This window comes from Hippocampus bargibanti, linkage group LG07 (assembly GCF_051943395.1).
Source record: "Hippocampus bargibanti isolate YZ-2025 linkage group LG07, ASM5194339v1, whole genome shotgun sequence".
Taxonomy (NCBI): domain Eukaryota; kingdom Metazoa; phylum Chordata; class Actinopteri; order Syngnathiformes; family Syngnathidae; genus Hippocampus; species Hippocampus bargibanti.
The window spans coordinates 23,995,995-24,022,734 of NC_142740.1; the positions used below are offsets into that span (position 1 = coordinate 23,995,995).

Sequence of the window (26,740 nt, forward strand, 5' to 3'; positions counted from 1 at the left end):
GACTTTGCCATCGTTATGGATGCCATCCCAAGTGGTATCATAAGCCTGTTCAAGGGTCACTCCGCTACTCCCGACAGACCACCGCCAATTCCAGTGACTGAAACTGCCCTGGGGAAACTCTGTTTCTCATCAATTGCTCGAAATCGGAACCGTGCAATTCGACATTTGTTTCAAAAATCTTTTGTGACGGTTCCCTACGTTGTTCATCACTGGAGAACGTATGTCCCAAATATCCCATGGGAAAAGGTTTGGACCCTCCCATATAAATTTTTCATCACAAACAAACAAAGAGAAATAACATACAAACTTTTGCACCGTTGCTATCCTGTTAAACATAAGATACGGTCCTTACAGGATATATCATGTACATTTTGTGAAGCTGAGCCTGAAACTGCAACTCACCTCTTCTGGGCTTGTCCCGAAACTACTCGCTTCTGGAAACACTTTGTCAAATACGTTCAATGTAAAGTCACTTCTCTGTTCATATTTCATTACAAAGACATGCTTTTTGGATATTACAACAAGACCAACGATAAATATTTTATTATTAATTTATTAGTTTTTCTTGCCAAACATCATATTCATAAATCTAAATTTTGTGGGAGGAAACCCCTATTTGTAATATTTCAAAATGAAATGAAACTATATCAGAAAACAATTCAACCATCTGCCGACCCAAATGCTATCAAAACACATGATTTGTTGATGAAATATGGCATAGGATGATGTGTGCTTGCCGAAATCATCTGGTGTCCCCCCCCCTCTCTTTTTTTTGTCAATTTCACTATGTTGTGCAGACTCGATGGAATGTTAAAACCCCTGGCACCCCCCTTCCCCCGCTCTCTCTCTCTTCTATTTTGTTCTTCTCTCCTCTTCTTTCTTCTTGTAAAATGATTATCTGTCAGGAACTTCTATTTCCTGTGCGATCAGGTACTGTCTCATACGCGATTATGTCACCTAATGTATGTTGCCAACTATTTGGAAAATATCAAGTATGCAGAAAGATTTGCTGAGACACACCTCAGATGTACTTTTAGAAGCTCCACAAGCTATTCAAAACCAATGGTTTTGTTTACTTCTGTTGTGTTTTGTTTGCAGTGTGTTTGTCTGTTTGTTTGGTTCTGTTGCTTTGTATGTTTGCATGCCATTTGAATTAATAAAAAAAAAAAAATGCATGCATTGCATGAGTCGTTAAAAAAAAAAAAAAGAACGGTAAATGTGAAAATTCAGCGATTTTGAAAAAAATCCTAAAACGGTGAAGTTAAATGGACAAGAAGTACAAAGTACAAATCAATAAATACATCTAACTGTTTAATTTATTTTTTCATTTGATATTTCCATGACAGCTTTCCATGATGACAAGTGAGGCACTGCCTCCACTGACTGCACGTCACTGCCCCCCCCCCCCAATATATAGTTCCAATCCTTGCATTAGTCGCAGTAATGGATTTCAGTGCTTGGGTTTTCTTGCTCAAAATGTTCTTTGTAAATGTTTGTTTCCTTTTCGAGAAACCTTTTTTTGTGTGTGTTTGGACCCTCTCAAAAATGAGTGGCTCCAATGTTCTTGTATCAGCATGTTTTCTGTGTGTGTGTGTGTGTGTGTGTGTGTGTGTGTGTGCGTGCGTGCGTGCGTGCGTGCGTGCGTGCGTGCGTGTGTGTGTGTGTGTGTTTCATATATGTTTGTGTGTACTTGTCATGTGTTGTGTTGCTCTTAAACTCATGCACTGACTGCTTCATGTTGTAAGTAAATATACACAAGCCATTTACAACATTTGACTTGCTTGAATTGAATTTCATCTTGTCTAAGGGAACAAATGTATGGTATTCGGTACATCCAAAAAGATGGATTTTATGTGATCAGCGTTGAAATTCCATCTTCTTGTTTCAATTACAAAGTGTCTTATTTTTCTTAATCAATATAATGTTATTATGAAAGCATGGATCATTTTCACCAGCTGCTTTTTAAAAAAATACATATAGTAGTGCACTTTGTGGTCCATTCTGCGTGTGGTTGTTCTGTTGGCTTTTATTTTTAGGGTTTTATCTAAACAGTATTAACATTTCAGTTAATCTTGGCTGACATTCAGCACCAAGTGATGTGATGTGGGTCAAAGATGAACTCATGTTGATCTAATTTTCCATCACCCCAAAACCAGCCGAGAAAACTGTTTTCCCGTGAGACCAAAGTAGAAGTTGAGATGACAATATCAGGCTGCCTGTTATCTTATATTCACAGCTGCCTGTGTTTTTAGACAGTGGTGCCCACTGACCGTCACATTGAAAATGTCTATCTTGACTGCTGTCTGTTGACACAAAACAGCTCCAGCTGGTTGGTATCTGTCGACAGCCATAGTTGTAGTCACTGGTTAACATTGGTGACCCCGATGCGTTGAAGAAAGAAACAGATGGGAACCAGCGGTTCTTAGTTTACTTCTGCAGGAAGGGGTACCTGTGGTGTGAGTCTCTAAAATTGAGGCTTGTCTATATTTAGGCAGGGCTCTGTGCCTTGTTAACAGAGATAGCAGCTTGAGGAGGGATTCGTCTCTTCTCTACTCCTCCTCCCCCTCCTTCCTTCCTTCTCTGTGTCCCATAATGCAGGGTGCGAGCATGATGCGAGTCATTATTAGTTCAACAAGAGTTGCATTATTGCCAATCCGTATTTTAACAAGAGAAAAGTTGTACACGAGCTCAATGTGAGCGATTGCAATCGCCGCCAAGATGAGCGAGGGCCTCCGGGGTAGTTCCGAAGAGACGGGCTCTTTGTCACTCAGCAGCACGCAGTCCGGAAAACTGAAGCCATATTCAGCATCGGCCTCGCCTTGCGGATCGCCAAGGATGTCACCCTGTGACTCTCCGCGCCACTCTCCACTTCTTTTCCGCAAGCTTCTGGTGAACCGCAGCATTGCCTTGCAAAGACGCTTTACATTGGCGTATACTCCCAGGTATTGTCATCAAATAAAAATCGGATCAACTTTTTTTTTCATCTTGCCAGCCAACTGTCCTACAGTATCAAATATCCAAAATAAAATAGTCCAAATGTTTGTGCTTTGCACAAAAAAGACTTATTGTTTGTATAGGAAGTGTTGTAGGAGGATTATTGCATTGTATTGTGCTTTTGGAAGTGAAATCTCTGTGGACCTTGGTGTTTTGTAGATTGAGGAGGTCACGTCATTTGGTACAAAAGAAGTTCCAGTATTTTAAGAGCTTGATTGATCTTGATTGCTCACAAAGTTTGGATATAATAAATCATAACATGACAATTGTTTTCTATCCGTACAACTACTGTGTCTGATCAAAATAGTGGGTCGGTGATTTCTTGCACCTCTAGAAAGTATTGTAGAAAACCATTTTAAATGTATTTTTAAATTAGTGTGATGTGCCTGGCCTAAGTGGTTTTTAGTGCAGTAAAAAGAAAAACAATCATATTAACTTTTCTCTCACTACAATGTGCTGTTCTTGATAAAATGACGAACTGTTGATGTATGTATTTGGTTAGACCTTTCAGTAGGGGTTGGAGCTGAAGAAAAATTCCTGTCATTTAAAAAAAATCCCTGACTTGTAAACCATCATCTTGACTCGTTTGTTGTCGCGGGCCACATTGTAGTTTCAGTTTCCTCTCGAGGGCCGTTATGAATTTGGGGAAACCATTCGCCCATTCACTGCCAGACAATGTACAAAAATGTGTCGACTCCAGTGTCAGGGTTTTTGTCATTTTCACTCAAACTGCAGGACCTGCAGAATATTGAGTTTTAAGACTACATAAACATCAGCGTTAGAATCCTTAGACTCTCTTCTTTCATCAGAAAAAAAGAGTTAATTCCCAAGTTAGTTTGGGTCTGGAGTTATCTGAGCTTGAAATTGGGGCAGCTGTACATAATACAATACAATACATACATATTGACTTATACAGTATATCGTTTTAACAACAGCTAAAGCTGTAAAAATGCACTAACATGGACAAAAGGCATATGCTGCCCCCTCGTGGAAATGAAAAACATTGCCAGACCAGCGCTTTATCGGCACACTGCAAGAAAAAACCAAACCCGAATACATTCGGGAATCGCAGCGAGTGACTTAAAAAGTTTCATCTCCTCCACATATTACATACAGAGAGCACAACAAATTGATGAAAAACTTGTTTTCAAGTCCGAAGTCAAGAATAATGACTGTCATTGTGGTTTTCATACGACCATTTGAAATTTTGATTCGCTGATTGGCTTTCGCGGGCCGAATAAATTGATGTGGCGGATCAGATTTGGCCCCCGGGCCTTGACTTTGACACCTGTAATGTTGACGATGACGTTTTTTGCAGACATTGTTTTGCAGACTGATCTGCTGAAATGGTGGGAGGGGAAAGTATTCCCCTGTCACTGTTCAAAATTTTCTATAAATACAACTGTATACAGATTTACAAGCAACTTTTTGACAAGATTTTATTTCAATCATTTGCAGAAGATATATGACTTAATTGCATTGATTCTTGACAGAACCCGCTAACAGCTATATTTTTTCCCACACAATCTGTTTTTCTAAGGTCGAATAGTTCTGTCTTAATGTTCTGCAAGCTCTTGGCGGCTGTTATCTTGTGGTTTTCCATTGTCAACAAATACTCTAGATAACGTGATGGAAAATAGACTGGCAATTATTTATTTATTTTTTCATTCCTCTGTGTAAGAGCCTTTTTGATTTGGATATTCTCGCGTGGCCAGTTTTGTCAATTCATTTCATTTATGTAGTTTTAATGCTGTCTGCTTGGGGCGTCATCTCAGTCATTGCATGTGAAATGTGAAATAAGATGTGATGCGTGTCTTTGTAGTCAGGATGTAATAATAAAGGAAATTTTGCGACAATACTAAAAATTTGCATCGCCACTCATTTTTGGTTTGCACAACAATTCACAAGTTGCACTGATCTACCCAAGATTGCACCTTTTGGCTCCCTGCAGTGCAGGATTCTTGTTAGGGTCAGCCATTTTAAGATAAAAAGAAAAACTTTAAAGGACAACCGACGTCACTTTTTTGTTTTTTAACTGACATCAGAAAAACGTTTGATAGCATCTAAAATACCCAAAACACGCAGTATGATATTTTTAGTCAAATGCAAAATACCAATAAAAATGACGCAGAGTGTCCAAAATCTGCAAAAAATTGAGCCGCGAATATGGCATTTTTAGAAAGTCCCGCCCCCAGTTCGTGACGTCACGCCAAGACATCTTGCATTGCTGGAGAATCCAAACAATGGCTTCAGATTCGAAGAATATGCTTTCTTGTTACACATCCAGTTTTGAATATGATTCAAATAGTTCTGAAGAGGAAAGCATACATGTTTGCAATTGCATTTTGAGGCAACATTGGGTCAACAATGGATCAGTAGAACAGAGGCACAAAATGGCGACCTCCAGTGGCCACCACCGCTTCGACAGGCTGAAAAATTCCTTGCATGGAGCTTGGACTCCCTCTTCTGGCGGCTTTCGGGTGCAACACGGTTCTCAGACCAAACATGTACAGCAAAATACATTGATGTGATGGAAGGACGCTACAATGCTCTTTTTTGCGGTCAGGGGGCGGTCCTTTCATGACGTCACGTACGGATTCGTCACCAACTCAAAAACAAGACTTCCTGAATATTCAGAGCGAGTCTTAAAACGTAAAATATAGCTATATGCGGTGGAATCTTATTAAAATACGCTCAGTAGAAGTCATTTGAAGCCATTTTACAAATTATGGACGCAACTTGTCCGGAGACGTCGGTTGTCCTTTAACGTAGTTAATAGCTGACGTTTCTTTGCAAAACGTTATCCACTTGCTTTAATTTATGTGCACAGCTATTTACTTTCCTAGTTCTCCCTTCACTGGCTTTGGGTTTTTTTCCCTTTTGTATTTGTTTGTAGTTTTTTTCTTTCAAAATAGCACTTTAAAACAATGTTCTGAGTTTCTTATTAATCTTGGTGAAGCATCACACTCAGTGCATATATTGAGCATACCCATGATGAAGGGATTTTGGGCATGACGAGCTCGAGGGCGCATTCAAATGTATTCTCTGAGCGTGCACTCCTTTAAAGGACAACCGACGTCTCCGGACAAGTTGTGTCTATAATTTGTAAAATGCCTTCAAATGACTTCTACTGAGTGTATTTTACAAAGATTCCATCGCATCTAGCTATATTTTACGTTTTAAGACTCGCGCTGAACATTCAGGAAGTCTTGTTTTTGAGTTGGTGACGAGTTCTCACGTTACGTCATGAAGCCCCCCCCCCCCCCCCCTGACCGACAAAAAGACACATTGTAGCAGTCCTTCATCACGTCAATGTATTTTGCTGTACTGTTTATCTGAAAACCTTGATGTTACATCCAAAAGCATCTTGCAAACATCTATGCTTTCCTCTTCAGAACTATTTGAATCATATTCATAACTGGATGTGTAACAAGAAAGCATATTATCTGAATCTGAAGCCATTTTTTTTATTCTCCAGCAATGCAAGACATCTTGGCGTGACGTCACGAACTGGGGGCGGGACTTTCTGAAAATGCCCAATTCGCAGCTCAATTTTTTGCAGATTTTGGACACTTCATTTTGATTGGTGTTTTGCATTTGAATAAAAATATCATACTGCGTGTTTTGGGTATTTTAGATGCTATAAAACGTTTTTCTGATGTCAGTTAAAGAACAAAAAAGTGACGTTGAGGGCATACGGTTTAATTGATAAATGAAACCCAAGATGATTATGTTGATTTAAAATTTTAGAATTAATATCTTAAATTGCAATATTAAACTCTTAAAATTTTATAGAACTGAATACTGTTGATAAATTGTAAAATATTTCAACAACAAGAAAACCCGTAATCTCAAAATGATGTATTCCCTAATTCAATTTGTGATCCATACTATTCACTGTCACACATCAATATTTGGCGTAAATATATCTTGTTTATTAATTTTATCAAACAGTGTTTGTTATTTATCCTTACACTTGTCATTTTTTCCCACACAACGGTATTGATCAGTACTTGAAGTATCATTTCAGTGTTTGGATTTGCATGTCTCAACAAGAACTGGGCTGAGCCGGCTCTCTGCTTCTTGTTTCCCTGATATAAAAAAAACATCCTCCGGATGTGCAGTTGAGTCGAATCTCTATGTGACAAGGTGGAACACCCTGAGACTTACTGCGTTCCTGTCAAAATGCCGGCGTGTTTTAAATCTGCAAATGTTCGCCACTCTCATAGTCTCTCGGTCAGCGTTTTAGCAGGTTCGTCATTGCAAAGTGCGTTTTAAAAGATAATCCCCTGTAACTTGATGCTGAGTCATTGAGGGCTGGCGTGTTCGTCATGGTACTGGATACCCTGTAAATGTATAGACTAGAATGTACCGACTGCCCCCATGGGCAGTCGGCAGCAGCAAGCTGGGGGGGACTGTCCAAGCACATTGTTGGACGAAGAGGTGAACCTTCCTGGACATTACTTATCTTTTTAGAGCAACAATTGAGCCCTTTGTTTTTCACCAGAGACTTAGAGAGCAATTGCATGACAACACTTTTTTTTGTTGCTCTGCTTCCCCCCACCCCCTTATTTTCTTACCACAAAATACTTTCACTGGCGATTCCTGCTAAACACGAACTCACGCATTGAGTGAAGGTGGAAACAATCCTTCACTGCTCCTAAATACTTTGTGACTTCCTTTTGCAACGATAAATACACATTCGCACTTCAGCCCGGCTTGTCTTGGCTTGTCTCACCGGATCATCTGTAAAACATTCTGATGAATTTTTTTTCTTGCTCGCTGAGGCCCAGAGGATTAATCAGAGCCTGCATCTACTTGCATGACTTTTGTTATTCTCTCTCACCTGTTTGGAAGGAGGGGAAAAAAGTCATGGAGTCAGTCCACACCCATCCCCTGGTTCATCAATGACAATAACAACACGAGTGAAAGAATTTTCACGAGAGGCTTGCTTCGGATGTACGTTGTACTGTCATTGCGGCCAAGAGTGTGATTTCAGGGTTGAGTGGGACAATGAACAAAGACTCTAGATTGGCAAGGAAAGGGGCGCCAGCAGGTTTTGGACACGGTCGACGGCATTCGTGCTTGGGGTAGGTTTTGAGTTTTGTTGGCTTATTCAAAGTGAGTGTTTGTTTTGTGGGATGGTTCACTAATTGATCGTAAACCAGAAGAGCAACGATGTTTGGTAGCTATTTTAGCAAAACTGACAGTCGTGCATCCGGTGGCCAGTGGATGAGGTCTTGTCTGACATGAAACACTGGCACATGGAAATCCACATTTCAGCACCTTTTTTTAAAGTGTGTAAGATTTGATTCAACATTCACTGATTGGCTCTTCATTTTAAAAATAGTTGGGTTAAAAATAACCCAACATGGGTCAAAAAGGGGACGACACATCTCAATATTTTCAATGCAATGACTTTCAGAGTGTTGTTGAAATTTCCACATAGGAGTTAACGTGAACATAATTTGCATTCCTAAAGAAGGAAGGTGTAAGTGGTGTGTCGTCAAACTGAAGTATTCTAATTGACGGGTGCGGCAAATGTTTGTCTCTGGGACTTTCATCATGCTCTCAGATTTCTAGATTATATATTGTGTTTTGAAAATAAAGTTAAAAATATCAGTATTGTTTAACTCATTTACTGCCATTCACAAAAATGGAAAATATGACGTAGAGCGCCATTCTCTAATTTGTTTGGATTTTGTTTTTTCCTGCTTGGATACCGATAAAGCACTAGCCATGGCCTCTGGGAATATTTATTCTTTTCCACAAAGTGGCAGCATCTCTATTTTCATTGTTAGTGCTTTGTTCCAGCTTCAGATGTTGTTAAAGCGCAATATAAACCAATATGTTTGTATTGCATTGTATTTTGGACAGCCGCCCTTATTTCAAGCTCATATAATTCAGACCCATATAATTTAGGAATTAACTCTTTTTTTCTGATGAAAGAAGAGAGTCGAATGTTTCTAACACGGTATCAAATGTTTATATAGTCCTAAAACTCAATATTCTGTGGGTCCTGGAATTTGAGTGACAATGACAAAATCCCTGGCACTGGCCTTCAAGTCGAATGCTTGGTGCAGTGACTTCACAGTGCAGAGGTACCGGGTTCGATTCCAGCTCCGGCCTACTTGGGTGACGTTTGCATGTTCTCCCCGAACTTGCGTGGGTTTTCTCCGGGTCCTCCGGTTTCCTCCCACATTCCAAAAACATGCATGGCAAACTGAACACTCTCAATTGTCCCTCGGTGTGAGTTTGAGCATTGATGGTCGTTCGTCTCTGTGTGTGCCCTGCGATTGGATGGCAACCGTTTAATATGGCGTGTGAGACGCACTAGTTTCTGAGGTGTATTAAGTTGTGTCATCACTCTTTTATGTTTGAGCATGTTTCAGTAAGTGTTCCTGTTTTGCTGTCTTTTGACAAGTGTGGTGCTACAAGTATACTATGTTACCGCCAGAATGAATTACATTGCTTTAGTGGTGGAAATGTTTACATGCAAACATCTTAAAGATGAATGAATACTAAATACAGTTTACATTGCAAGGCTGTTGGATTTGTCGACAAAGCATTTTCCTCGAAGGTAGTGTATGCATATGTTTAAAGTTGTACCCGGAATGTGGCCAGTCAGTCTGTCACGTATGTTTTATTAGACGCCAGTATGGAGAATAGTGATGAATGGTTGCCGTCCATATAAGCTCTTGTAACACGTGTACCATTGTTTATGTCTCCAAAGCCTCCATGTTTACATGCGTTGAAGTCTGTATTGCGTGTGCATGCCGGTTTCTATTCCCAGCCAGGGTCGGATTATTAGGCTTTCTGCTCGACCGCTGGGTCAGCTGTTGCAAACGTCCAAACTTGAGTCCAAACATATCCTACAAGCAATGGGCTGCTATGATTACATGAATTGGACACAATGGCATTTTAATTGCCATTTCATATCGAAGCATGCCAATTTGACATCCACATCCAAGTTTCAGTATGTGCCACATTCAATACTATACAAGCATTGTCGAAATAAAATTGAGGAAGTGTATTTTTGTAGACTCCTTATTGAACCCATGAATGCAGAGGTGGTAGAACATCCACATCACAGTTCTGACGTCCTGGGTTTGAATCTGATGTTTGTCGGTGGAATTTGGAGGTTCTTCCCACGCCCACATTTTTTTTCTTTGAGTCCTCAGATTTTGTTCCCCATTCCAAGCATGAGAATGCCAATAGCACTGAAGACTCAAATGTGTCTTTAAGCGTGAGTATGAATGATTGTCTACCTGTGCCCGATGATTGACTGGCGACTTGTCTGTCTCCTATTGTCACGGAAAACCAGCAAAGTAATCCTCAATCGTATAATTTGTTTTATAGCTGCGTATGATAGGATTGAAGCATAACGTGCACATGCCCGTTAATGTAGCTGTCTGCATTTCCGCTGGTGTTAGTGTGTTTTTTTAATCATCTCAAATCATATATGGTGTACTACAACTTTAATACCAGCATTGTAATAATTTATAAGGGCATATATTAGCCAAAGTTGACAAGTATGGCTTATGAAGCCCAAACAATTTAAATTTAAATCTTCTTATAATCTTGGGAAAGTGAACCTGACCCTGTCTTCAATATTTCATCCAGTGCACTCTAAGATGCTTTGACCCAGCAGCTGTAGCCAGCGCTGCACAGTGTAGGAGTGGTAAAGGGGGGAAACAATAATACAACAGGCCCCCAAAATAAACCTTCCATGCTTGGAATAGTTCCTCAGCACCACCGGCCTGGCTGCTCATTACACGTGAATGTGACATGTGTTTCTTGTTTTCCACGCTCTCAAGCACACACCGGGTCTCTGTCACAATCCCCAAGTCCGTCTTAATTGTGTCGGAAATGGTTCCTACACAATGCCAAATATGTTTTTTTTTTGTCTGTGTGTTTAACGAATGCAGGCAACTCTGTCGAATAGAGGACAAGGTTCAATGAGTGTCGCTCATTAGGTGAAAGTTCAGGTTCGACTACAGTTTGTCTCCCGTCCTGTCATCGAAAGGAGTTTCATTTGGTAGGTCGTGTCATAAATTTCACTCACAATTGTCTTTGCTTAGAGCGACATCTGCCGTTAAGTAGCCGTTATTAACATGCTCAGTATCGAGGTTGTCGCAGTCTGTTGTACAAGTCGACCAATTTTAACAAGGCAACAGTTGATTTCTCGGTTGTTGTCGAGTCGTATTAAATATTGAATTCGAATTGATACTCGAGTACTGTGATGCCTAACCCAATAACAGCCACATTTCCCCCGAAGCAAAAATAATAATATTGTCTTCTGTGGAATTATCAGTGCTCCTGTTGAAATCCTTTTTTTGGGTGAAAATGAATTATTCGTATTATTACGATATGTGTACACTTATATGCACGTTATATTTCAGTGGCTTCCTTTTTCTTTATCAATGTGTCTTATCTTGCTAACGAAATTGCATATACTGTACTTAAAATACATTGGCCAGCCACATTATTATGACCACCTGCACAAAAAAAATATGCAATGCATGGGCTGTATCAAATATTCTGCCTCCTAGATAGTAGTGATGAATCTTGATTGACACTTTCAAATCAATACTAGTGTCACAAATCTGTCTTTTTAATTATAATGATAATAATACATTTAATTTCTAGGCGCCTTTCAAAACTCTCAAGGACACTTTACAGTCACGGGATAAGAACGTTTTTTTTCTGCGGGTGAGCAGCGGCAGCCATTCGCGCCAGCGTTCACTCTACCCGGAGGTAAAACAGCAGCATCCATGGCCTCACCAAACTCCTCCCATGCCCGAGTTTTTGCCTCACCGACCACCAAAGCCGCATTCCGTTTGGTTAATCGATACCTGTCAGCTGCGAGAATGGGCTGCCTTTCCAGTAGCTCCTGTATTTTGCTTTTCTACTTATCAGCAGGACATGGCTCTCTAATAAATGTGAAACTTGGATTAGATAGAAGAGATAATCAGAATTACAGTGCAGTTCCAGAACAACTGCAGTTGTCGTTTGCAGTTTTTCTGGAACTGCACTGTATCGCTGTAATTCTGACTCTCTTGTATCTAATCCAAGCTTCACATTTATTAGAGAGCCATGTCTTGCTGACTTTAGAGTTCTCCTTACTCCAGAATACCGGATTCAATCGATCATGATTGTTTTAAGCTTCTTGTGGGCTTGCCAATGAGCTGATCATTTTAATCGACAGTGTTGGAACAGCCAGAATATGGCTCTCGAGGAATCAGAGTTCCCTAGTTCTGTTTTAGAGAGAGCAATCATTATATGTTGTGTAGTTCTATAACACCGTCAACTACAGCCATAGTAATAAACATTGTTGATAACTCCATGAAAGAAAGATAATTATATTTGGAAGAATGGCATGATGGGGATTTTAACTCTGCTACTGTGTTGCATATCATGACGTTTGGTCTGGATTTACAAGTACAGTGGGACCTTGGAACTTTTCGTTTTACGAACGTTACATTTATGAAAATTGTACCTTGGCATACAAACTATTTTTCGGGATACACACGGAGCTGCCACAATGAGTGATGTGTCGTTCATGAATGAGCCCATTCTCCAAACAAGGAAATGGCAGCGGACTTGTTTTGTCCTCTATTCCCCGCCCCCACTCTTCGGTTAAAGCCACGTGATTGTTCAAGAACGCAGCAGTGTAGGATCGGGTTACAGACAGAGAGAGAGTGAGGCCGTTCTCCCAAAAACAAAATGGCGTCTTCGGTTAAAGCCACGTGATTGGTCAAGAACCCAGCAGTGGGGGCGGGGGTTAAAAATTAAAGAGACAGGCAGACAGAAAGACAGTGACAAAACACACACACGAAAGGGAGAGGACAGAGCTTGAAACAAAAAAAATGGATAGAAAACAGTGAAATTTGGACCCATTTCAACTTTGATTGTTTAAAAGCAGAGTGTAGACTGGAAGGTTAAATATCCCATCAATCAGGCTCCACAAGTAACCCGCACAAGTCATCTGTACACTTGATGCAAAAAGCTATCAACCCAGCTAAACAGATCACAATTGATGAAGAACTAGATACAATTATCACAGAGAAAGGACCGACAGGATCATTCCTCAAGATGGTGAAAGAAGCCTATGTTCCTCATCAAGTGTTTAATGATGAGGAAACCGAACACTCCATTCCATCAAGCCATTAACAACCATCACAAAGGTAAATAAAATGACTTTATTATACAGTACAGTTTATTTCTTTAATCATAATACTATAGCACATTTATTATACATAAAACAAGGTGTATTTTGTGTAGTTTTAAGGCTTAGAAAATTAGAAAGTAGAAAATTGTTTTATAGGGACCTGGGAACGGATTATTGTCATTTTAATGGTTTCCTATGGGAAATTATTTTTTGGGATACACACTTTTCGCCTTACACACTGTCTGGGAACCAATTAAGTTCGTAAACCAAGGTCCCACTCTAGAATGGTCCAATGCCATATGCAATAACTCCATTTCTCTACACGGTGGCATCTGAACGGTGACATCTGAACGGTCACTTTCACCTCATGCCACCTTGAACAACACTGCCCTATAAATGTAGTTACATTATATTTAGATGCTTGTTCAAAAATGCAAAAAAAAATACGCAAAGGAGAATAATACAACAAAATTAATGGTAATGACTTGAATTCAAACTGCTACTCATCTTTCTGTGCATTATCATTGATGATATCATGAAGCCATGAGTTCTTCGGCAGCTGGTGTTGTCATCATACCGCTGTGTTGAATAACAGCATATGTACCATAAAGTTAAATGACTTTTTGATTAATAGCTATTCATTATAAATTATTCCGTCTCGTTTTATGAACACTGATGTGTGTTTTTTTTGTTATCACAAAGCATAAAATACTAGTAAAATTTTACATACTCAGACGATGACTATCGTGTGGTATAATATGGAAATGATCTTTTGTTCTTCAAATAAAATCACTGCACTTTTGAGGGTTAAGTCTGTTTTCAGGGAACACATTTTAATTATATTTATATTGGGAAAAGTGGAGGCTGTCAAAGGTTTAGACTTTTGCGAAAATACAGGATTTCTGAAAACTAACATTTTTACTGGTAAGTGTGGAATTTGATGAAGTAGGCGCTGAAACCTATAGAAAACATACACATGCACGTACATCATACTTGGCCGTCACAGCTTATTTTCATTAGCAGAGTTAATATGGTCACAGCAGCCATCAGCCAGCTGGGCTGCAGCAGCCATTTGGCAGCTGGATATGGTACATGGTGGCCTCACAAACACCTCATTCTCATCTCACAGCCATCCCAGCATCTGTTTTCGGGGCTTTCTTGTGTAATCTGTTGTTGAACTACAGTAAATATTATATAGTACAATTTTATTTTGGCAGGGAACATGGCCAGCTTGTGTTTAGCATGTCTTCCACACAATACTGAGTTTCAGAATTTGAATATTGACTCCAGTTTTCCTGTGTGGAATTTGCATGTTTGCATGTTTGCTAAATTGAAAGGTCTAAACCAGGCATGGGCAAACTACGGCCCGCGGGCCACATACGGCCCGTTAGGCTTTTTAATCCGGCCCGCCGAACTTGCCCAAATTATAGTACAAACAGTGTCTAAAAAAAAAAGTTGCCTGCCCCATTTTTCACAACTTGAAGCACAATGAGACAACTAATCACATTAAAAAACATTGTAACAAAGTATAAAGTTTTTTTCTAAAATCAAGAATGCACCTACTACAAATGCTACCTTGCTTAATTTACGGTAAATGTGCATGGCTTGACATTGTGGTGCACAATGCAACGTTTGCATTGCTTCCTACGAGCCACTAAGCCCCTTTCATAAGTCTCACGTACACTTTACAGCAGGGGTGGGCAAACTTTTTGACTCGCGGGCCGCATTGGGTTCTAAAATTTGACAGAGGGGCCGAGCCAGGAGCATTTGGAGGGAGTGTTTGGGCCGGAAATACTCTGAACAAGTTATGTCCATAATTTATAAAATCACTTCAAATGACTTCGACTGAGCGTATTTTACAAAGATTCCACAGCATATAGCTATAGTTCACGTTTTAAGACTTGCGCTGAATATTCATGAAGTCTTGTTTTCGAGGTGATGACGATCCCCATGTGACGTCACGTTTGGACCGCCCCTGACCGAGAAAGCGACATACAATGCATTTTGGGTACTTTGTTTGGTCTGAAAACTTCGTGTTGATCCCTGTTGATCCCAATGCGGCCCGCGAGTCAAAAAGTTTGCCCACCCCTGGTCTAAACTGTCACTCGGTGTGAATGTAAGTGAGAGATTGTTTTTCTATACTCTATATGCCTGTGCCGTACCCCATTCTCCGCTAAAGTCAGCTGGCATAGGCTACAGAATAAGTCACTCACGAAAACTTTTGATGACTGCTATTGAAATCACTGAGTATTTTATTTATTGTTTATTCTTTCGGTCATTTGGGAAAAAATACTTGGTACTACAGATTCAATATATTGCGCTTTCTTCATTGAACCGCATTGATTTTTGTTTGATGATGCCTAGTGTTAAACTGTTTGTTTTTTTAAAGTTGCACCAACAAAGTGGTCAAGGATAGTTTTTTTTCCAAGTTTGACAGATATCACTATTTCATTTCATTTGTGTGATGACATTAGTCACATTGGTCGCATATTGAAAGAGAAGATTGAGAACGGCATAAGATTTCTTGTATTCCTGTCTTTCACAATTGTTCCAAGTCAGCATCTGCTGCTCATCCTCAACTTCCAAAACTGAAAGAAAAAAAAACGGAAAACGGAAGTCATTGTTTGGATATCCCAAGTATGAAAAAAGGAGGGAAATCTCCCAAAGAAACCAACCGTGACCACATATAGGGAAATTGAACCCCATAACTATCAACATTTATAACTAGATTTGAGTATACTTTCATGTTTCACAGCTGTTCTGCACCAACGGTCCTTACATGTCAGTGACTTCCGTTCTAAGGGTTTCCAGTAACATTTGAACATTTGATTGAGATTTCTGCGGGTCCCTCCCCTGTTGACCTATTTTCTGTACGATGTGCCTGCCAACACTTCTGCGTCAGCCCCTTGCCCTGTGTCTCAAAAGACAAATATTTGTCCATGAGTTGATGACATATTAGGTCCAGCAAGTCCATTCATCCCTTTGCAGTAACTCACAGGCTACCCCGTCTCATGGCCCACCCAAGGAGGTTGACTCATCTCATTTAACAAATTGACAACAATTGATAATTACAGCTCTGTGAATTAAGATTGATTGTATTGTGTTAGCAAGTCCTTACCATAATAGAAAATAAACAATGATAGATGACTTGATGTAGTAATCGCCTTTTTCACAGCTAAGCAATAAGACAGGACAGTATATGGGGAGAGCCAAGCAGTGTGTGGTGGGAGTAGCAATGTTGATTGCCAAATCACCCAAGACAGTGCTGCCCAGTGCTGAAAAGCGCACCTTGACTTGAGTTAAGAGTGAAAGACTGTTGATGGATGCATCAGTTAATCCGGTAATTTTTCAAAAGAAATCAATTTTCAGTCTAGACCAGGGTTGCTCAATACGTCGATCGCGATACCGGGATTGGCTAGTGACCAGCCAATCATGTGACAAGCCAATCATAATTTGAGAAAACTCTGATGTTGCCAGTGCCTTTGAGCAGGCCTTGGGTTGCCAACTCGAACTCTGATTGGTTAAAGCAACTGTTTCAATGCCATTGATTTTTATGCTCCAGGGTCTGCAGAACTGGTTGTGAAGGCGTCCAAGTAGATTTCTGAATAATGGCTGAAATGTGATTGGTTAAAGGCTTGAATACGAAAAATCACATCTGGAAGCAGCACTACAGTGGAAAAGCAATGAAAGGATGCTGAAAAACAATTTGAAATTATTTAATAAGAATTCATGGACAAAATATAATTTGCCCTTAGTTTGTGATTCTGATATTTTTTAGGTCAGCAGAGAAGGCCTTGCAGGCCCTGACGGCCCTCCGCTGAGAAAGACATATATAGATATATTTATGTAAGTAAAGTCGTTTTCAAACGTTTTGAGCGCATCAATCACAAAACAAAAATTATTACTTGGTGAATGGAAGGTCAAGTATGCTGAGGCATAATTTTCCAGCTGCCAGCGCAACGGCTTTCAGGTCACATGACACACGACATGGCTAACATATTTAAATAATCTGGGTTTGAGACCCCTGGTATGAAGTATGTTAAAGTTGCAGTAGGTGTGGTTGTGTAGTCCAGCTACTTTACCTTACTTGCGCAAATACAGACATACTCCATGATTTTCACTTGAGTCATTTACCAGGGATCCACCCATTCATCAGTTTTCGCAGGTGCGTGTCCGCGTTAGGGTTACAAGTGAACAAAATCCTGTCTCAACTGACTTTAAGGGCACTTCAATCACAGGACACATGTGGACAAACAAAATCTTACATTCAGTATCAATACTTTTGTCTTCAGTAAAACTAACGTGTGTTTTGAGGATGTAGCAAGAAGCCACATTACCCGGAGAGAACACGGATGGGCACAGGCAGAGTATGCAAACTGTATACAGGACGGCCAGAGCTGAGATAAAAACCATGAATCCGAGAGCTGTAAATCAGACGCGCTAACCAGTTGGCCACGTGCTGCTCAAAGCATTTTCAACTCATTCATTATAGCAGTCTTTTTTAAGTGCCTGAGTGTATGATGCAACTTCCACAGTTGCAAAACTTTGGCTGCATAAGTGCAGAAGCAATACTGTCCTTTCTTACTGCAACACACTGCTCATATGCACGTGATGCAACTCCAACAACGAGTTCGATTGCCCAACCCCAGATCCTCCTCTTTCATTGCAACAAACACACACTCATTCAGTCAGTCAGTCACTCACACACATTCAGGACGTACACACGCACATAGTTCATGGTTTTTTCTTTTGCACACTCTGGCCATGTGCCTGGAAGGAGGAGACAAGTAGAACGAGCCATCGAGGGGCAAAGAGAGGGAGGAGTGTATCCTCAGTGAGTTCCGCTCATTTTGGATTTGAAACAAGCCGCCTAGTTCTGGCTCTTATGTTCTTGTCCAGCTCTTCAAAAGTAAATGAAACGCTCAGCTGAGCCAATGGCTCTTTAAAGCCAGCACTACCTTGGTTTTCTTCATGCTTTAGACTGGAAGCATGTATCTGAAACACACAGAGGAGGGCTCTCCTCCATCTTTCTGTGTATCAAAGGAAACCCGCTGTGGTGTGAGGGGAAAGGAAAGCGCACACAAGAGTCGAGGAGTAGCCGAGTGTCCGGGAGAGGAGAAAGGAGACGATTAGCGGAGCGTGAGAAGAAAGGACGGAAGGACACCCCGACAACCGACAGAGATCATGAGTTTGCCAACTAACTGTGTGTTCCTGGCCCCCTCGTTCCAGGATCGGTACATGAAAATGTGCAATGGGAATATCTGTGGTTCACCGTATGCTGTCAATAGGCCCATCGATATTGTGCAGAAGCGAAGACGGTAGGCAAGATGTGAAGTCGTTGCAACTTCTGCTACGCTTTGTATGAAATTCTCCTCTTTTAAAAATACTCCTTCGTGAAACTTGGACATCCCCAAAAGATATAGGGTCTTTTGATGCTCCGTTCGTTCGTTACTACTACACGTTCGAAACCTGTTTGGTCAATGACACCCTACAGGACAAAGTCTTCACTCAATGACTTTACTTTGAAATCTTAGTTTTCATCTCAATAAATAATTACAGTCTGCCTTTTTATTCTTTGACAGTCATACTGCAGTACTTTTTGCGTATCAAAAGTTAAAATGAAGTGTTGCCTGACAGCACATCCACATCACAGCCACAAAACAATGTTATTCAGAGCCCGTTTTAAAAACACTAATTGCATATTTTCTTAATTGAAAAAAATCCAGTGACTTTGTCCAGTTTGTTTGTAGTCTTCATCTATTTCGGGATGCAAGATTGACCCTTTACTAAAATGTAGTTGATTCTATTAAAGGGAATGTCACTTAAAGGACAACCGATGTCTCCGGACAAGTTGTGTCCATAATTTGTAAAATGGCTTCAAATGACTTATACTGGCGTATTTTAATAAGATTCCACCGCATATAGCTACATTTTACGTTTTAAGACTCGTGCTGAACATTCACGAAGTCTTGTTTTTGAGTTGGTGACAAGTCCGTACGTGACGACAGTAAAGGACCGCCTCCTGACCGTAAAAAAAGACGCATTGTAGCGTCCTTCCATCACATCAATGTATTTTGCTTTACTGTTTGGCTTGAAAACCTTGTGTTGCACCCAAAAGCCGCCAGAAGAGGGAGTCCAAGCTCCATGGAAGGAATTTATCAGCCTGTGGAAATTGGCTGATTCATTCCTCACAGGAGCTGGTCGCCATTTTTCTGCCTCTTTTGTGGGACGCTACATTGCAGTCCAGATGCCTCAAAATGACACGGAAGGACTTCTTTAATCGATTGCAAACATGTATGCTTTCCTCTTCAGAACTATTTGAATCATATTCATAACTGGGTGTGTAACAAAAAAGCATATTCTCCGAATCTGAAGCCATTGTTTGGATTCTCCAGCAATGCAAGACGTCTTGGCATGACGTCACGAACTGGGGGCGGGACTTTCTGAAAATGCCCAATTCACAGTTCAATTTTTTTTGCAGATTTTGGACACTGTAAGTCATTTTTATTGTTTTTTTGCATTTGACTAAAAATATCATCCTGCGTGTTTTGGGTATTTTAGATGCTATAAAACGTTTTTCTGATGTTAGTTAAAAAACAAAAAAGTGACGTCGGTTGTCCTTTAAATATATTCTGTATGCCTCCTCTAGTCTAAACACGTTATTCTGATGAATATTGCATTCGTGGACAATGAGTCAAGCTTGAAAATACAGTTTTTTGTTATTTCGGCTGGCAGCCAATTACCACATACTGTAAACTGAAAAATACATCACAGTTGCACGAGCATCAGTCAATCACAGCTCACTTGTTTTTTGAGCTTGGTCATGTGACATTCGCAAATTGAGCCTTGATTGCTTGTTACCTGAGATCTCAACAACTATGGTGTCATTTTTAATCAACAGTAATCTCCTTGAAATAGATTTTTTTTAATCGTAGGATTTTGCTGCGTAGTTCATATTCCATTGACGTGATCTTAGTCAGACTAGCATGTTTAGTCTAGCTTTACTTTTGGGTTTACTTCCTCTTTAGATAAATCTCATGTTTCTTTCCTGCTTGCTTAGGAAATTCAAACGTTTTCATTTTTACAGTGTGATATTTCTCACACATCCTGTGTAGAGTCAAAAGTCGGATGGCGCCTCAGGCGACTTTGGGCCAGGTGTTGGCACACCAGCACCATGCAGTGCGCATGCAGACAAAACTATTCAGTCACATTCACACTAATGGACAATGTGGAAGCTTTAATTAACCTAACATGCAGGTCTTTGGAATATTGACAATAAGGAAAAGAAATGAAAGCGTGGCATGAACATGCAGCTTTCTCAAATATTTTTCTGGCCCAGCAGCTTCTACAGTCGGTTTTAAATCATAGCAAAAATAAGAGCGTCCTGGCAGCATTTGAAAGTGCGCTAAAGTCGGAGGCAGTAAGCCAGCCAGTCATCCTTTAATCCTTATAATATGAATACATGCATAATGTATGGATGCCAATAGTTGGAGTAATCCGATAGGATTATCCTAAAATTTAAAATCTTCCATTTCACATTGTGTGTTACAACTATTATATGCCGTAGCTTACTACAATTAGAAGCTTTTAGCAATATTTTTTTCCGACACCATTTCTGTTCATGACATCTCTTTACACCCCATAATCTTAATCACTGTCTCTTCTTACTCTTTTTAATATAAAGATGCATAAATGTATACAAATGACAACTTTGTGATACGGAATATTGGATTGGATAAGCCTTTATTAGTTCCGCAGTGGAGACATTTACATGTCACAGCAGCAAAGTGATGAAAGTATATGTATGAATATATGAAGTATGAATATAGAAAATAGGTGAATATAGAGTTTTTGTTTGGATTAGATTATCTGTGCTTTTCGGTGGTGCAGGGTCATGTTCACAGTATAGGTTAGTTTAAAATGGTTTCATGTCACTATGTATTATTATTTTGTCAAACCTTTTTTTTTCAATCGTGAGTTTTTATTGCAGTTTGCAAGAAGTAGACACTATCAGTCCTTGCCTTTCAATTCATCAAAACATGTACATATGACTTCCTTTCAGACTCATCTTTTTAGTCATTTTATCTTGTGTATGGAAAGAGTATGTATGTGAAACGCCTTCCCAGTGACACGGCAAATAATCACAGTCAACCACATATATGGGCCGGCTGATTAAACCTCATGTGCGCGATAGGGTTCACTCAATAATTGCCTTACATGACTGTCGCTGGCTACTCTGTGCCCTTTTAATTAAAAAATAAATCACTCATATTGACTTTACATTGCAAGCGTGGATCTTTTTATAGTTCATGCAGATCCGTGCCAATATTTAGGTGTCTTTTAGCCCAGTACACTTGACTCTCGTACCAATGGTCATCTCAGCTGTTCCTTAGTTGTCAGCTGTAAGAGATTTAACCGGGCCGTCCCGGCGGGACAACGGCCAAAATTCTTTCAACTTGAGCTGTGACATTTCCAAATGGAAAAATAAGTGTGAGTGAGTGAGAACGGGAGATAACTTTGAACACGATGAATTGACACAAGCACACAATAGCTATTTTGGAAAATTAAAAAACAGGACATTATGGACCAGTTGATGTTCCCGAAATAGATGTAAAATCAGTCATATGGTTGAGATTTATTCTCCATTATGTTTGATTTTTATTCTTAGCAGCAATTACTCAATATTCCAAACTTCAATTTTTTCCATCACCAACATTTATTGACTGTACAAACAGTTCCAAACAAATATGTAAATATGCATTTGGAAGAAACATAAACAACAGTAATCCAATTATAAACATATTTTGAAGATTTTTGAAGATTTCCATGAAGTGAGCAACAAAACAGTCACTCTTTTTAGAGCAAAAGATAAAGACCAAGTGCAAATGACATATCACATCAGGCATCACTTTGCTAAATGTGTTTTCTACTTTTCAACAAAACCCTAAAATAAAGAAACCTCTTTTGGTCATGTAGAGACACAGACACTGTTTAAATGAAATGTATTATTATTATTATTATTATTATTATTATTATTATTATTATTATTATTATTATTATTTTATACACTTTGAATTGTTCCACTCCCTTGTAAAACTATGTATTTTTCACCCAAGTATGATATTTTATTCATGAGAAATGATACATATATATATATATATATATATATATATATATATATATATATATATATATATATATATATATATATATATATATATATATATATATATATATGTATATGTATGGCCTGGAAGCACACCATCAAATGTGAATAATGCGACCACGTGCTCGGCATATTAAATTTGATTGATGGTTTTATCCGGAAGGTGTTGAAATGTCACATGCCACACACACAGGTATCGCATGTCTTGTCCTGTCTATCAATGCGCTGTTAACTCCGCCACCCCTCCGATCTGAAGCAGGTTAGCCAGCCCTTTGGATCTCAGCCTGTGTCATCACATTGAGGCATGACGCAGAGTTCACTCATGAGATCTCAGGTCATTGTAAGCTGCCACTCGCTTGTCACATGATACAATATAAAAGTTATGTCAAACTATGCCATTTTGATTGACACCCTTTTAACACGCTTTTAATTCTTACTGCAATTCCAGAATTCATTCGGGAATTGAAAATATAACGTGGAGCGCCATTCCCGATTTTTGGGGGGTTTTGGTTTTTCTTGTGGCGGGTCCTGATTAAGGGCTGGTCAGACCTCTGGTCAATGTTTTGTTCCCTGTTCCATAAGGGGCAGCATTTGCCTTTTGTATAGCCAACACCATTTCAAGCTCAGATAACTCCAGAGCCATATAACTTGGAAATTTACTCTTTTTTCCTGATGAAAGAAGAGAATCTAATGTTTCTTAATCTGCATTGAATGTTTGTGTAGTCCTAAAACTCAATATTTTGTGGGTCCTGCAATTTTCGGAATGAAAATCAACTTGCCTGGTCCAGACGCAAAGTTACTGCTAGCTAGCCTGCCACACTTGCTTTCTGCGGTCTCTCGCAGAAGTATATTGATGCTAACGTTAGCATGGGGCTTGTCAAAGTGCCACTGAATTTGACTGTTTCATCGATCGTATTGTTTAATTGCAAATTAGAATCAGAACCTTTTCTCCCCACAAAGGTGAATCCTTCGGTTCATTGAACTTGAAGTGTACAATACACATCATTTTTTTAACTTGTCGGAATTATTTAAAAAGGGGCGTCTACCTGTTTCAACATGAACGGCCACCTAGGTCAGTATCATCCAATCAAAATTGCTCTTTGAACATCAACGGCCACCTTCTAAGTCAGTTTCATTCAATCAAAAGTGCGCTTTCCGCCAACTGCAGCCCAAACAGAAAATGAACAGCGAAAATGTGAGAATGTATATTTAGTTTTATCTGCGAGCCAGATGCAAAGCTTAGACCCCTGGTATAAGCTTTCTTACGCTGCATTGAATGTTTACATAGTCCTCCAACTCAATATTGAGCAGGTCTGGCAATTTGAGTGAAAATGACAAAAACTCTGGCACTGGTGTGGACATGTTTTTGCACGTCTGGCTCTGAATGGGTTAATATAGCAATTCAGTCAACTCTTGTTTAGGAGATTTGTTGCAGACCTACCACCAGTTGGTGAAAATCCAATATTTGTAATACACAAATGACAGTTTTATATAAAAAAAAAAGACCTGTTGGGGTGTTTGTGGCGTCTGCGTGTCACTGTTGAGGCTTGAGCATTGCCAGCACCTCCTGCATGAGTATGTTGTTTCTGTTTAACCTCAAGTTCAATAAATGGCAGAAATGGGTGTTTCTCACATGCAAGGGCATTACAGTCAGTATACTGTATCTTTCATACTGCAATGTTATGGCTGGTTTGTGCGGCGTAATGTGAAGAACCGCCCTTCTCTAGCACCCACAATTTCAGTGAGTCGGACATGATTATGAGTGACAATTCATTGTTTTTGTACAGGCATTTGGAAGGTACTCATTTGGACCGAACCTGCTGACTTCTCAGACTCTAACTCCGTGGTTACTCACTGCTCTACTGACAACAGCCCAGATTGTGCAGTTGACTGCTATGAAATGCATGATGATTAGCCAAATGTTTAAATATTTGGTGGAAAAAAAAAAAACTACTTATCGGGCCAGAAGAAATTAAAGACCGGTGAGGCGGTTAATTGTTCCTTGCGTGACAGCCATAGAGCCACAACTGGCGTCAGGAAATAGCTGTCATTGTGTGACCGTGTTTTGCTTTTTGTAGACCAGAACAGCGAGAATAGTGTTGGGCTGTAAATCAAAATGATTATCAATTCAGGGGGTGCCTCTGTTGTAAAAGGTTGAAGAAATAGTGTAATAATAGTTCAGCTGGAATTAAATACAATAGCCTTTATTGTCATTATAGTGCATGGTAGAATTGGAATAGTTGTGAATCAGACTGTACTGTACAAGGACCTCGAGGAGCTTAATTTGTGTTCACTGCAAAAATGGCAAGTGTTGTGGGGGCGAGAAGGGAAGATTCCCAAATGGCCGATCGACTCGAATTCCTGGCCGACAGACTGACATTTGTGTTTTGGCTGAATTTTGTCCGAGAATTTCAGGCCCTACTGGTAATTAAAATTAGATGCAATAAGTTACAATGAGGTGAAATGGTACAGTCCAAGCAACATTGCTCTGTGAACCATTATGATTTTCTGAGCAAAGTCAATGAAAAACTGACCCAATGGCTTTGGTACACCAATGAAAGAAAACGTGCTTGTTAGTTTAAATACCGTAAATCATCTTGTGTTGCATCATGACAAAGATGAAAATGTTTCTTCAGCCGTCATCTGTACTTCTTTGAAGGTGTCGGACGTTTCGCTTCTTATCCAAGATGCTTCGTCAGCGAACTGACATCATTACAAAGAGTTTTATGAACTTCAAGAATAGGCATTTTCCCTCTTTCTTTCAGTTGTACTTATGGAATAACATGAATAGTAATAACAATAATTACAAACAGTGTATGGAATAGATTGTTAAGAACATATTTGCAATATATGCCAAAAGACACCTTTTCAATACTGGGTTATCAATGAACTCATTCACTGCCAGACATGTGCAAAAAGGTGTCCACTCCAGTGACAGGGTTTTTTTTCATTGTCACTTGAATTCCAGGACGCACAGAATATTGAGTTTTAGGACTACATAAACATTCAATACAGCGTTAGAAACCTTAGACTCTCTTCTTTCGTCAGAAAAAAACGAGTTAATTCCTAAATTATTTGGGTCTGGAGTTATATGAGCTTGAAATGAGGGTGGCTGTCCAAAATCCAATGCAATACAGTACATACATATTGGGTTATATAGAGGTCTAACAACAGCTGAAGCTGGAACAAAGTGCGAACATGGAAAAAGGGAAATGCTGCCCCCTTGTGGAAAATGAAAAACATTGCCAAAGGCCATGGCCAGCACTTTATCGGCAACCAAGCATGAAAAAACAAAACCTGAACAAATTCGGGAATGGCACTCTACGTCATATTTTGAATTCCCGAATACATTCGTGAATGGCAGTGAATGAGTTTTCTAATGCTTATTAACAAAAACAAGCAAACATGTCAGATAAGAGAAAACCTTAAAGAAAACAGCCTCAATTTGTTTTTGCCGTGTCCGTCCCACTGTGAGCTTGAGGACTGGCTGCTCCTTAGTTGCCTTTAGCTAATTAGAGGAAGAAGTGGCACAATCGTGACTCTCTGTCGGACTCAATCACTGTAAAGCAAAAGGCGGCAATTAGTCTTATATGAACATGATTAGAGCCAAGTGCAGCATGGTTTGTTAGTAGCTCAGGTAGAATCAGTGTGTGTGTGTGTGTGTGTGCGTGTGTGTGTGTGTGTGTGTGTGTGTGTGTGTGTGTGTGTGTGTGTGTGTGTGTGTGTGTGTGTGTGTGTGTGTGTGTGTGTGTGTGCATCTATTCATGTGCGTGTGTGTCTGTGCATGTGTGTGTGTACGTGTGGCCGTCACTAGCCTATCCAGTTTGCGTATCAGTGTGATGTCAGCTGTTCGATTTTTGGATCAATAGCCGGGCCAAAACTGGGCCTTGACCACAGGGTGGGTAATCACTGTGTGTGTGTATATGTGTGTGTGTGTGTGTGTGTGTGTGTGTGTGTGTGTGTGTGTGTGTGTGTGTGTGTGTGTGTGTGTGTGTGTGTGTGTTTTTTTGTGTAGGTTTCTGTTTTTTGCTGGCCCAGTGTGTGACTGTCCTTTCCAGCTCCTAAAGTTGTTCATACTGATCAGCCATTGGATTGAATTCTGTGCGACTGGATGGACAAATCATTCGCCGTAGGAGTTCTTGATCAATATCTCTCTACATGGAGGAGTGAATCCACGTTTGTGGTCGTTCACAAATATCAATTGTGATTATATATAAATGGTCAAAGTGAAATTTCTCTGCCATTGCGGTCAGGGTTCTGACATATTGGGTTAGTGAGACTCGAAGTCTTGAATCCAAAAGCAATGATATTATGGGAGACTTTGTAAACAGAATTTGAGTGAAAATGACAAAAACCCTGGCACAGTAGGGGACACATTTTTGTCTGGCAGTGAATGAGTTTTTTTTATT

The 26,740-nt window shown here is 39.8% G+C and overlaps 1 protein-coding gene across 10 annotated transcripts in view; it reads left to right on the forward strand.

Moving 5' to 3' along the window:
* The window catches only part of pde4cb (phosphodiesterase 4C, cAMP-specific b), a 104,471-nt gene that overhangs the window by 38,027 nt on the left and 39,704 nt on the right, over positions 1–26,740 (forward strand). Inside the window, exon 1 of one of the 10 annotated variants that reach the window (XM_089000181.1) lies at positions 1,681–2,942. The exons of 6 other annotated variants lie outside the window; for them this stretch is intronic. In XM_089000181.1, coding sequence (XP_088856307.1) covers positions 2,719–2,942 — 224 coding nt within the window. In that variant the 5' untranslated portion in view covers positions 1,681–2,718. Of the gene's footprint in view, positions 1–1,680; positions 2,943–7,814; positions 8,085–18,009; positions 18,484–26,740 lie in introns of those variants that run through there. 3 more of the 10 variants (XM_089000183.1, XM_089000189.1, XM_089000187.1) reach the window with 3 other exon arrangements.